This window comes from Rhea pennata, chromosome 10, assembly GCF_028389875.1.
Source record: "Rhea pennata isolate bPtePen1 chromosome 10, bPtePen1.pri, whole genome shotgun sequence".
NCBI classification, from domain to species: domain Eukaryota; kingdom Metazoa; phylum Chordata; class Aves; order Rheiformes; family Rheidae; genus Rhea; species Rhea pennata.
Window position 1 is genome coordinate 17595419 of NC_084672.1, and position 13599 is coordinate 17609017.

A 13599-nucleotide genomic window follows, 5' to 3' on the forward strand; every position below is an offset into this window, starting at 1 on the left:
TAATGAAAAGCACAGTTGATGGCACTAATGTGCAGCTGACTTGGTGTTTTGTATCTGAAGATTGTTTAAAGCTGCTGCAGTTGGGCATACTTAAAAAAAGGAGGGGGAGTGGAAAGGTCCCTGACACAGCACAGATGTTAAAGAACAATACTGCCAGAACACATATGCACTTAACACCTTTGACTCGTGGGAAGTGCAGCTGTCACTTCTCAGCAAGTTTCCATCACCTAGAAATAGTGACAGCATCAAGTTGTTTCCTGTACCATCTTGCGAAGGGGGGAAGTATGCAGCGCTTGCTAGACAACTTAAAAGAAAAAGATTCTCTCTCGTTATTTTGAGCTTTTTCATTTTGTTCTGTTTCTACTGTCATTCCCATTTAAACTTTGTTTCCTTGCGTAGAACACAACTGACCTTTTGCAGCCATTGTAGCTGCCCAGGATGTTGCCTGCGCACGTGGCAGCAGAGTAGCCTTGAAGCAGAGCGCTTCATGTCCTGGAAGGCACTCGGGTGTTTGACTGCCTCTATTTTGTGCCATGCTCTCAGTGCCTGTGTTCTAGTTACTGTTCCGGTGAGCTGCTTTTATATTATGAAGGGACTCCTTTGTATCTAGGATTTTTTTTTGATATATGCAGATGCACAAGGCATATAGAATTAGTGTTTTGGGTTATGCAGAGAGAAAATGTAAAATTAATAGTCCTGTATACTAACTGTGGTATTTTTGGCCTTACTAAGGCAAAAGAGAACAGTATTTTGGAATAAGGCTTCTGTTAAGTTTTGGGAGAGAGCATGAAAAGGGGAGAGAGTGCTCAATGAGAAATTTACTATAAAATATTAGTAACTTAAGCTTGATATCCAAACATCTTTTGGCAGGGAGCAGAGGAGCTAATTGTAGTCCGTACTGTTACAGGACTACTTTTGGTTTGTAAATTATTTACTTTGCTTTTAAGCAACTAAATGTGTCTATCTCTCTTTAATGAGAGATGATAACTTTTTTTTTTTTTTTCCAGGGAAAGGAGTTGTCCAGTCATATCTTAGCATAGTACTGAAAGTAAAATTATTGCTTTAGCTTATGCACTTTATTTTGTGGACAAAAGAATGTATACTGAAGATCTGAAAGGAACAGCAATATTTTTACACAAGTTAGGCAACAGAAAAACTCGGTGCTTGTATTTCATTTTACTTGACCTAATGGTTTTAGCATCATTTTTTTCAATTTTGAAAGGGAGCTTAAAAGCGTATTTATGTGAATTTTTAAAAAAGCATAAATAAGGTTTTTAAAAATCTAACCACTGTACTTGTATTTAACAACTACTTGCAAATAGCTGGTTGTTTCCAGTGAAGGATGACTGTCTTCTGTGAGTTGTTATAGTTTGTGTATACTCCTGATAATTGGTATATTTTAAAAACTAACTGGTAGAAGAAGGTAATACTAATAAATTCTAGACTAATAGTCTCTCTAGAGAGTGGAGCTGAACTAAGCTTTGTTCCTGATGTTTCATATACGTGCAACATGTAATGTTTCAGAAAAGCACATTTTTCTCATGTTTGTGTTCACTCTTATTCTTTCATACAAGTATTGAGTCAGTGTAATTGCTGCCTCTCTCTCCCCACCTCCAAGTTTGCCTTGAAGTAGTGGTTCTGATTAACAGACAGTCTTTACTCTGCATAATGGATTTTTGTGGATACATTCTTATTTTGCGGGAAGTGGTGTTCATTATTGTGTAGTAGCACCATCTAGCTGCTGATAGTGAAAGATGAGGGTTTTTTTGTAAGTGCTGTACGGCACTTACAACCGAACTGTTTGTTCCTTTTTAGAATACTTGTTTGTTTTCTCCATGGCAGTGAAGTGTGGTATTGCATAAAAGGATAGGATTTGTTTGGCTCTGTCTGTCTTCTTTCAAATACCTTTGTATCCTTGTGTGTTTGCCAGTGCAGTCAGGAACTGAGTAGGTGTCTTGAATCTCTAGCTTGTTTAGAATGTGTGCACTCTGGAATTAAGGCTGTCTCCTTAATATCCAAGTCTACAACGGCATGTTGTGTACAGGTACAGTTCTGCTATGGTATAGCTGGTAGCAAAACAACCTCTATGTTAAAATAGTTGATCTTTGAGCTAAAGGAGTAGAAATCACACTCTTGGAACTTTAGATATTCTTACTGTTTTCAGAATGAGAGTTTTTCTTTTTTTTTTTTTTTAGCTTGTCATATACTCCTTTGATTGTTTCATATTGTTTAAATATGTATAGGAAAAATGTAAGAGCAGGCCAGTTGTCCTTCACTAAAATGAGTCAGATGACTGTATGAGAAATGTTCTTGGTTTTTACTTCTAAGTGCAATAAACTGCAGCTTCTGTGGACCTAGGGCCACGATCTCTGCAGAGGGCAGGAAGCAGCTAGGGACAGGTTTAGATTCTGCCTTTCGCCTTCACGAAGCTATGCTGCACGGTGTACATGCGTCATGGCACAGGGCAGCTCCCATACACACAGGACTGGCATGGCCAAAACACAGCCCAGAGCACCTCTGGAGATCTCATACCTCCATAGGGAGGTGTGATGGAGTGCAACATAAGAACTCTTTTACCTCTAAACGCCTTAGCTTTCCCTATGGAGTCCTCTCATGAGGGAGAGCTTTCTCATTTGAAGCAAGGAGCAGCAAAGATAAGCAGTCAAGTTCCTGATGGCCTTCCTCTTTGTAAGAAGCGGTATCCAGAGAAGTGTGTGTGGTGTGGAAGGGTTTGTTTTGCTGGTTTTGTTTTGTGTTTTAGCGAAGTTGGGACAACATTTTCAAAAACTTCGAAATGGTAAAAATGTTAATATTTTGATGCTGTAAAAGAACAAAACCTTGTTAAATGATAATAGGTACTTCAATGAAAAGACTTTATTCTTTAGTCCTAGTATCATACAATCACTGTAATAATTCTATATGTGGTGTGATTTTTTGTTTTTTCTTATTTCCTAATACAGTCTTCGAAGCAGAGAAGATGAGAGAATAACTAAACCAGGAGCTATTTCTACACCAGTAAAGAATGCAGATGATATTTCTAAAACTGTGGAAGAGGTGGCAGTTGAAAGAACTGAAAAACAAACTCCTCCACTCCCAGGTAAAAATGTTAAAACATACATTATGCGTATTTCTGAGAATGGATACCCAGTAAAGATTCACACCATTGCATAGATGTGGAATGATTTCTTACAAAGTCTTAAAACTGACCAAGTTATAGTTACTTCAGCCTGTTTTGAGTTGTATTGGGAACAATAATGCTTTTAAAATGCGTTGTTACTGTAGTGCTTGCTAACTGCAGTCATGGACCAAGAAGCTGTTGGAAAAAGTACACTGCAACTAATATTAAAAACAAAATACGAGGGATTCATTTTCTTATCCTAAAGGGAAGTATAAGCTAAATAACAGCATATGACAGCTGGTTTCAGGATGGGGTGGGGGATAAGATAGTATGCTGACTGGATGTTGTTCTGAGCAGTTCTTTTTATGGCGTTTAAAGAAAAGACCTTTTTGCAATTTGAAAACGGGTGAAGAGGAGCTGTGCAAACAGTTCAGAGGCAGCTGCTCTGGAAAGGCAGGGTAGAAGGAGAAAAAACATTTTCAAGCTTGAAAATAATTAAAAACTAAAAGGATGAGCAGTGAGACTCATTGCTGTGTGGTCTTACTACTATTTGTAAGATTCAGTAGCTCAGTAAAAAACTGAAGAGTTTGGATGGGAGGAGATGTCTGTAGAAGTAAACCAGTAAATAAAGGTAGTATTCAGTTTCATGTTTGCAGGTGAGATTGACTTTGGGTGATGCATAGTCTGGAAAAGGAGCAGTAAAGAGCTTATTCTCTAATAGCACTACAGACACCTGCAAGGAAATGAGTATATCTCAGACTAATGAAACTGGTGAGATGTGGTTGATTATATCAAGGGAGGGTGAAAGGAGAGAGTTCATAGCTTTGACTAGGAAGGGATCATCAGAGACTTGCAGGAAAGTGATACTGTGCTATATGGTAAGGACAAACTCTGTTATAAAAGGTGTATAATAAAGCTGTTACCAAATTTCAAAGTGGTTCATTCAAATGAGCTCAGATTTGACAGGAAGACAGTAAAGTAGTTGGAAAAAGCAGCAGGATTTGTGAATAGAAAAAGGCTACTGAAGAGGTCATTAGAATGTTAATTAGGGTATGCTTTGTTTTCTCACCTTTAAAAGACCAAAAAGACACCGTAACTTCTATATTTCAATAGAGCCAAAGCCAGTGTATGCACAAGGAGGACAGCCAGATGTGGATTTACCAGTCAGTCCATCTGATGGTCCTTTACCCAATTCAACCCATGAAGATGGAATGCTTCGGTAATGTAACACTAACCTCTAATTGAATCTATCATGTAGTTCTTGAGCAAATCAAGCTCTTGTCCAAAGTGATGAATAAGGCTCCTAGTGAGTCTGTTGTAACAACTGCAGGTGATACACAGTTAGTGGTATGCATACCATAATGTACTCTAATCGAAGCAAAAGGAGAATTATTACTTTGCATGTCTCCACAGCTTCAAATTTATTAAGATATTTTATACTATTTTACTTCTAAGTGAAATTTTTCCTAAATCTCTAGGCCAAGCATGAAGCTGGTAAAATTCAAAAAAGGAGATAGTGTGGGCCTGCGGCTAGCTGGTGGCAATGATGTTGGCATATTTGTAGCTGGTGTTCTGGAAGACAGCCCTGCAGCCAAAGAAGGATTAGAGGAGGGAGACCAGATTCTCAGGGTATGTCAAACTTTGGTACAATAGAATTTTTGTACTGTCAAAAGTGGTGTGGTTTTTCTGTTGTAGTATCAAATATATTGCTGTTGTGGTTCATACTGTTTTCCTGTATGTACTCTGAACTGTACTAGGTGATTTAGAAGCAGAATTTCTTGCTACTGTAGTATTGCTAGGAAGGTTAGTGAGTTACGTGTCCAGTTGCCGAAACTAAAGCCATCTGAAAATGTTGGGTTTTTTAACTGTTGGGGTTACTAAATTTTAAGTTGTGTTTGTATATGTATTTGCAACATATTTTACTACCAGTTAGAATCTGAAAGCTCTTTGAAATCTTAAGTGAAAGAATAAAGTATGATTAAAGAGATCTACTCCGTGTTTCATGCCCTGGACAAGTGTGCGCTTTTAAGAAGACAGGGCTTTAATTTTGTTAAACTGATTTTTACTGCCCCATATGTTCACATAGCGCACTTGAACTAGCACTTGGTAGTTACTGACAAGTTGATAGTGAATTTCACGTGTAGTGTGAACAATAAATGCAGTTTATTCTGGTTACGTATTTCCTCTTTTAAAAAAAAAAAAAAAAAAAAAAAACTTTTGTCCCAGAGTTTTGATCATTCAGTTTTATTTATTGCCTTTCATGTTAGGAGGCTTTTTGCACTGCAGTCATCTTACTGACTGCTTGTAGAATATAACTGGGAGGAATATGAACAAAATCTTTAGAATTACTTTTTAAAAATGCTTAATCAGTCATATATTCACTGTCTAACCTGGCAGTCAGGCTGTATTTAGCAACCAAATATTAGACCAAAGAGAAAGACTATAATGTATTGGAAAAATCGTGTGGCGTATTTTGGGTCTAATAGAGAGCAGCACTGCTTGACAGGTATTGCTAGATGCTCTGTAATACTGGTCTAAGGAAGACGGAATGAATAGGTGCTTAATATTCTAAAAGCGGCACTTTTATCAAGAAATAAGTTATATCTATTTGGAGATGCAGAAGGCTTCTTGAGTGCATATTTTTGGGGTGTGTATGTTAAATTGGATAAATAACATTAGTAATAAGCTAGTTCACATTTCCCAGCATATAGTTGTCTGTTACAATGATGTATGCTAAATAACTGATTACGTGGTTGATACCAGGTAAACAACGTAGACTTCACAAATATCATCAGAGAGGAAGCTGTCCTTTTTTTGCTTGATCTTCCTAAAGGTGAAGAAGTAACCATTTTGGCACAGAAGAAAAAAGATGGTAAGCATTTGTATGTTAGGAACAATGTAGTGGACTGCTTTTGGAACCAGATAAAAAGTATAACTAATATTGAGTTATTTTTGACTTGCAAGAAATTGACACCTTAGACTATTAACTTTTTCTTTGGATTTGGGATAGTTTACTATTTCAAATGGGGTAGAGAGTCGATGTAGTAATAACAAAAATAGTATCTGACAAACGTATTGGTATTAAATGTTTTGTTGGGGTGGGGAGGCAGGAAAGCATTTATCATAGTTCTGCATTTGCAAGTAAGTGGAGATCCAATTTTATGCTGATGCACGTGGATGCATGCGCACAAACATCTTTCCTAGTGTAATTCTTCTTAGGGGAACTGAATTAAACTAGACTAGTACCAGATTTTTGTCAGAAACAGTTGACTTTCCAGCAATAGTATTTGCTGTTAATAGTTTTGCAGCTTAAAATAGAGAAGCTCTGAGACTCTAAGGCTTTTTGGAATAATTTTATGTATTTCAAAGGAGGAGAATTAAAGATAGGAGAGACACTGCTTTGAGTAATTCATGAGAGCCTCAAGACGTAAGTAGAACTTGCGGAACATCATATGTTTTGGTTTCGATTTCTTTCAGTTTATCGTCGCATTGTTGAGTCTGATGTAGGAGATTCTTTCTATATCCGAACACATTTTGAATATGAAAAGGAATCTCCTTATGGACTAAGTTTCAACAAAGGTGAAGTGTTTCGTGTGGTGGACACACTATACAATGGCAAGTTGGGTTCATGGCTGGCAATTCGAATTGGCAAGAATCACAAGGAAGTTGAAAGAGGTATCATACCTAACAAAAACAGGTACGATCTTAAAGTAGTTTTCAAACAGTAATTCTTAAGTACTATTTTAAATTTTATATTTGTATAATGATATACCTGATCTACTGGGCACTATTATAACTTGTTCACTCAATTTTTTTTAACATTTATTTTTTTTAAAAAAAACAAGTTGAAGTTGCTCCTGGTTTGTGCTAAATTGCATATAGATTTGCTTTGGACTCTTACACAGTCTGCGGAAAGCTAACCTAGAACTTCTGTCAACATGAGAGTGGTTAATTTAAACAAAACCTTCAAAAGGTGGCATCAGCCTGAGTAGGTCAACCTTACTAATACTTTCTAATACAAAGAAAACTTGCTTCAGATCTTAATATTCTAAGAAGAATAAACTTGATAGTCAAGTATTACTTTAGAAGCTGACTTGGCAACTGGTTTGGGATTTGTTGTCGTTGTAGAGCTGAGCAGCTAGCTAGTGTACAGTACACGCTTCCAAAGACAGCAGGAGGAGATCGAGCAGACTTCTGGAGATTCCGGGGTTTGCGTAGCTCTAAAAGAAATCTCCGAAAAAGCAGAGAAGATCTTTCTGCCCAGCCTGTTCAGACAAAGTTTCCTGCCTATGAAAGAGTTGTTCTTCGGGAAGGTATGCCCTTATTGTTAATATCACTGTAGTAGGTTGTCAGGGTAATTTGGTTTACTTTGTTTTCATCAGTGTATTAAGAGTCTCTTGCATTTATTTTAAGAGATTGATTCTATTTTTATTTTTTTCCTTTAATTCCAGCTGGATTTCTCAGACCTGTAACAATTTTTGGTCCAATAGCTGATGTTGCACGGGAGAAACTTGCTAGAGAAGAGCCAGATATTTTTCAAATTGCAAGTAAGTGTCAGATCAAGTTTCTCACCCATCTAAAATAGACCACCTTTTACTAGAATTTTTATTTATTGTTACTTTTGCCATTTTTTAGCAAGACTTTGACAATGTGAGATATCAGACTAAATGTCAGCTTTTTCACCAGCTGTTCAATGTTTTTCTGAATGCAAAAATATTAGTGCTGTCGCCTTCTCTAAGCCTTGTTTGTATTCAGCACCTTTCTAGTATTTTACGATTTTGCAAAGATACATGTGTTCAGTGACTTTTATGACCGAATTAGTTGGTAGTTTAATTTCTATGTTATTTAAGAGGAGTGTTTTCAAAAGGAGTGTTTTCAAACTTAATTGATATTTTTTGAGGTAGGAAATGGTTTGTTTTATCTTAATGAGGGGATGTAGAATATGTTGTAAATTTACAATAGATTTTTGTTGTATCCTCTTTACCAGAGAGTGAACCAAGAGATGCTGGTACTGACCAACGTAGTTCTGGCATTATTCGTCTTCACACTATAAAACAGATTATTGATAGAGTAAGTCTCTTATTATCACTATACTTCTAACAGACCAAGTCAAATTTTAAAAGTAAGTGAGCAAGAGCAGATGTGGAACCGGTATCAGTTCGAAAGATGTTGGGTATTCTTAATATAGAAACATAAATCACATTAGTGGTTTTGCTTTAAAAATTACTTAGGTCAAATTGAAATAACTTAAGCAGTGGGATAAAATGTTCTTTTTATGCAAGTGCTTTATAAATTCTTTAATCTGGGCTTTGTAACAGAACGTGACAGCTCTTAGAGTCCTTGGGTTCCTTTCTCGTTGAACCTATGAAGTTTAAACTTAAATTGTAATTCAGAGATAGCAAACTTTTTCACAAATATGCCTTGCATAATGGTTGATGTTCTGGCAGACTGGCAAAACAGAAGTTCTGCAAACTGGAAAACTCCACTGAATCTTTGATTAAAAATAAAAAGGGCAGGGGAAGAGGGAGAAAGGCCAACCAAGAGTTAATGCAAGCTTACTTGACTATGGTGGGGCGTTGGGGCGTGGAAGCTCTTGTTGCTTTCTGCATTATTGTATACTGTGTTGCATGCTCTTACACCCCTTGTTCCTACACTCCTACCTGCTGATCTCTTTTTCCATCTTTCTATTAGTAAATAAACAAGCAAACGTTTTCTCCAAACTGATAACTGCAGCCTGAAAGGACTTCTAGCCTTTGTTCCAGGAGTTCTTCCTCCTCTTCATTATGGCTGTTTTAAGCTGCTTCCTCTTTCACTTAAAGCCAATATGTGACATTACAGCTACGAACTGATACTTTATTTCAAGTCTCACCTTTGCGCACATACACCCTTACCCCCTAGCTAACTTATTAATAAATTGATGTCAGTTTTCTTGTGGGAGGAATAGGGGAAGAGGTCTCTCTCTATTGGTACCTTCTGCCTTCAGTTTAGCTTCCTTGATGTGCTAGAAACTCCTGATACTAGTTCATAAGTCTCTACTCCTTTCCTTTTCCTACTTAAAAGCAAACTTTCTGAAATCCTTCAGTAGTGAACAGATACTCTAGTAGCAGAGCAGGAATGCTACTTGTGTGTTTGAGATGAATCTTGCAGTGGATGAAGCTAGCCAAGTTCTTACATTCAAAATATTGATCCCTTGGAAGGGAGGATGGAGGTGTGTGATGGGCTAGGCATTGAGTTTGGATCTTCTGGATAAGACTTTGCTTATTTTTTAGTTTAACACCCTTTTGTAGTTTCTGCCTGCTTAAGGCTTGTTTTATAGGGAGCTAAACACTAGAAATCTCAGTTATGCAGTCAGTCCTACAATTTTAATATGTGTACCCATGTAACCTGGTATCAGAATTGGCTTTATATTATTTCAAATGAAAAAAATTATGAACTCTGTAAAGGTAACAGATATGTAGAGAGGTTTTTTTAAAAAAAAAAAAAAGTTTAAAAGCTTTACTTACTTGTATTTGTATTGTATTGTATTGTAACAGGACAAACATGCTTTATTGGATGTCACTCCAAATGCAGTGGACCGTCTGAATTATGCCCAGTGGTATCCAATTGTAGTGTTCCTGAACCCCGATTCTAAACAAGGTGTAAAGACCATGAGAATGAGGTTGTGCCCAGAATCACGAAAAAGTGCCCGAAAGCTGTATGAAAGAGCTCACAAGCTACGCAAAAATAATCACCACCTCTTTACAAGTACGTAATTTTAAAAAAAGAGTAGAGTAGAAATAATATAACTGGGATGAAGGAGGGGAGATAGGATGAGTTTAACTTCCTGCGGATTTCAACAGTATTTCTTTTGTATGAAATTGCTATAAATGAATTGCCATTAACAACTGCTCTTACTGCTAGGTAACTGGGTATCATAATTTCCTTTTGCATTAAGCTAATCAGACTTTGAAAACTACAATACTGAAATAATAAATTTACTAAAGCACTACTATTAAAAGTAAGTGTACATTAATTGCACTTTATGTATTTCATCGGACTTTTGTCTTATTTTTCTTCTCTGCTTTCTCTTCTTCCCTCCTCTTTATTTTCTCTTGCTTCTCTTCCTTTAGAGGAGAACTTTTTTTTTCTCCTTTTCTTCTTTCTTAGCTCATTTTTACATTAACTCCTTCCTAGGCTCTCCTTTCCTTGGCATTCTCTCCTGCTCTCAGTATGACCTAATACTGATGACTTGCCTGCCTTAATCTTTGATCCCAGTTCATGTCAACTCATTTGTGGCCCCAAGGATGGGAAGGGTGGTGTTAGCTTACCTGCAGTTGGACCACCCGTCTCAAGCAGTTGACTTGTTCAGGCTCCGCTTGTTTAGTAACCAGTAGTTCATTAGTGTGTGCATCACCTGAACACAACTGTGTAACTATGAAGAGCTCCAAAATGGCTTCCTGAAACAGCTATGATGACTCTACCATCAGCAGCTAAAATCAAACATTTGAATAAATAGGTGAATGATGTAATTTTCTCAGTCTGATTAAGTCTTACTTTATTCAAGGCTAGTGTTAAGTAAGTATTTCCTATCTGAAAAAATGCATCAAACCACATAAAGCCTTTATAGTTGCTTTGAATGCCGATATTTACTCTTTAAATGTTAGTTTTAAGTTCACATTTTGTAGTGCTTTCAGTACTGGTGATATAAATTCTTCTCAAAATTCTATCTAAATCCTAAGTCAAACTAACCTATTGTACTTCTAGCTACTATTAACTTGAATTCAATGAATGAAGGCTGGTATGGAGCTCTAAAAGAAGCAATTCAGCAACAGCAGAACCAACTGGTGTGGGTTTCAGAAGGAAAGGTAAGCCGTATAGTAATCTCCTTTGGGGAGACATAACAGAACTGTAGTGATCAGGTTTGTGTGCGTGTATTCCCACCAACCCATACTGGTGTTTCGGATACAGGCTTGTGGAATGATTTTTTTTTTTAACTCCTGATTCTAGACATCCTTTGAAGATCTGTGTAACCTGCTCAAAACTGATTTGTCATTAGATGAGTGCAGTATTTTCTGTTAGTTAAGACTGTGCAGTTGTCCTCGTGTGTGTGTGTGTGTGTAATAATGTAGTAACAGTTAGACCTTCTGTCTGTTAACACCATTTACTGAAGGATGTACTACTGCTTTGAATTTTCTTTCAGGATTGAAGTGCTTTATTTTTTTAAAAAATAATCCCTGTGTGATCTACTGTATCTGTGCTGGATACTGACAGCTTTGTGGGACTTTTTTATTTATTTATTTTTTTTTAGTGTAAAACCAAATTACATCCTTTTGTTCTTTCTAACTTTACATTCCTTTGACTTGGAGAACACACACAAAATGTGCAGGTTAATATTCCCCACGTTTCCTGCAGAAACTCTTGTTGCCTTCCTAAGCAATATGTTAGGCTCTGCCATTAGATCTTTCTTCTTGTGGAGCTAATATTAAAAGGAATGCCAACAAGTTAGCTGCTGATGATTAGTTATTGCTACATGTTTCTTAATATTTGGACTGGCTATTTCTATTCAGACAGAACTCCTTTTAGTTTCTCATCTGTCTTCAAATTAATGATTCCAATGTGCTAATACTTTAAAGGTACAGTTTTTGTATCTTTTCCAGACACCTTGATTGAAGTAGACACTACCAACTCTCTCCTCATCTAACCCCTTAGTAAACTGATTTAAAGACCTACACTGCAGAAGAGGCTTCTAGAAAGAAGTTTCAAACTGAAATGTTATTCTCTTCCATCACTGTGTTGAATTCTGTGTATGACTGTTGAATTCTCGTAATGCCATTTTACTACTGGACTTTGAATATTATTAACTTTTTTAATATCAGGCTTTCTATCATGAATCAGATGATGATGGGTACTTTTTCATTCTACACAAAAAAAAAAAAATACTTCCTAGCTTTATAGTGTAAGAAAAGGTATATTCCTTAAGTTATTTCAATAAAAATCTGCTCTTTAATTTTGTTTGAAACAGGCAGACGGTGCCACGAGTGATGACCTTGATTTACATGATGACCGCCTTTCTTACCTCTCAGCTCCTGGTAGTGAATATTCTATGTACAGTACAGACAGTAGGCACACATCTGATTATGAAGACACAGATACAGAAGGGGGTGCTTATACTGATCAGGAACTGGATGAAACTCTGAATGATGAGGTTGGAACTCCTCCTGAATCTGCTATTACTCGTTCTTCTGAACCTGTTAGGGAGGATTCCTCTGGAATGCATCATGAAGCTCAAACTTACCCTCCTTATGCATCTCAAGCTCAGCCACAGTCGAATCTCAGAATAGATGCTTCAGGATTTAAAGCAGCTGCTTCTCAGGCGGTAAGGAAGTAATTTTATACACTGCCATGCATTTACTTCAGGTTGTCAACTCTCTTGATCAAGTAACTTATGTTTATGTTCTGCTTACTGGTATTGTAAGTGCATACTGGAACCTACCAATGGCAGTAATATATTGCAATGAATTGGAGAATCAGCTTCTCCTGGGTCAGTGACTTATTTTGACAGAAGGGGAATTGAAATTCCATTCTGCTGTTTATTCAGATGTTCTGCTCTTTTCATGTTCAACAGATGAATTTCTGGAAGTGTTTAGTGCATGATTATTTTCAGTATGCATCTTTCTACGTGTAGCTGATGAGTTGATCAAAGCATCATTTAAAGTATTTTTGATATAAATCAGAAAGTCATATGATTATTCAATAGCAGTATATTTTAAACACTTCACAGAAAGCAGAAGCCTCACCTGCAGTCCCTTACTTTTCCCCGTCGCCTGAATCAAACCCTGCAACCTCATCAACTTCTGCAGTAAATCCTAATGTAAACCTAACTAATGTCAGACTGGAGGAGCCTACCCCTGCTCCTTACAACTCTTACCAACCACAAGCGGGCCCCTTAAGAACATCAAGTACTGAGGGAGCTCATATAGTGCTAAGAGATCAAGAGCCATCATCCTTATCGCCGCACATAGATCCAGCAAAGGTACCTGTGCTGCACTGTTGCGCTGATTTCCTGCTATACATCAAGCACATGATCCTTTTTGTTTTACCCCGAGCTGGAGAATCCTTTTATTTATTTTTTTTTATTTTTTTTTTTTTTTTTTGCTCAGGAGATCGTGCTGTTTACAACAAACAAGGCATCTAAATTGCTAAGCATCGTCTAACATTTTGTGTGCATGGCTTCAAACTATGTTTTTCAGTTCTTTTTAAAGAATTTATTTTAAATTAAAAGGCTGCATTCTGTCTTTGATTTTGGCTTTGTATCCCTTTTTTAGCTCTCTGCTGTTTATTCATGAGGCCTTGTGAACAATCTGTTCTTTCCCTAAAATAACACTATTTTAAAAATATATTTATACATTTTAATTTATGCTAGAAATAATTGATCATGAAGATAAACACAATGTGTAGAGTGACTTTAAATCTCTCTCTAGCAGTGCTGGAGCTAATTTTAA

The 13599-nt window shown here is 36.8% G+C and overlaps 1 protein-coding gene across 4 annotated transcripts in view; it reads left to right on the top strand.

The window, feature by feature from the left end:
• The window catches only part of TJP1 (tight junction protein 1), an 83145-nt gene that overhangs the window by 50966 nt on the left and 18580 nt on the right, over positions 1 to 13599 (top strand). For 3 of the 4 annotated variants that reach the window (XM_062584282.1, XM_062584283.1, XM_062584284.1), the window contains exons 9-20: positions 2961 to 3097; positions 4232 to 4337; positions 4597 to 4747; positions 5882 to 5990; positions 6596 to 6815; positions 7247 to 7431; positions 7570 to 7665; positions 8106 to 8188; positions 9652 to 9862; positions 10862 to 10962; positions 12120 to 12473; positions 12879 to 13130. In XM_062584282.1, the coding sequence (XP_062440266.1) occupies positions 2961 to 3097; positions 4232 to 4337; positions 4597 to 4747; positions 5882 to 5990; positions 6596 to 6815; positions 7247 to 7431; positions 7570 to 7665; positions 8106 to 8188; positions 9652 to 9862; positions 10862 to 10962; positions 12120 to 12473; positions 12879 to 13130 (2005 nt within the window). The remainder of the gene's footprint in view (positions 1 to 2960; positions 3098 to 4231; positions 4338 to 4596; positions 4748 to 5881; positions 5991 to 6595; positions 6816 to 7246; positions 7432 to 7569; positions 7666 to 8105; positions 8189 to 9651; positions 9863 to 10861; positions 10963 to 12119; positions 12474 to 12878; positions 13131 to 13599) is intronic. The other variant, XM_062584285.1, reaches the window with a different exon arrangement.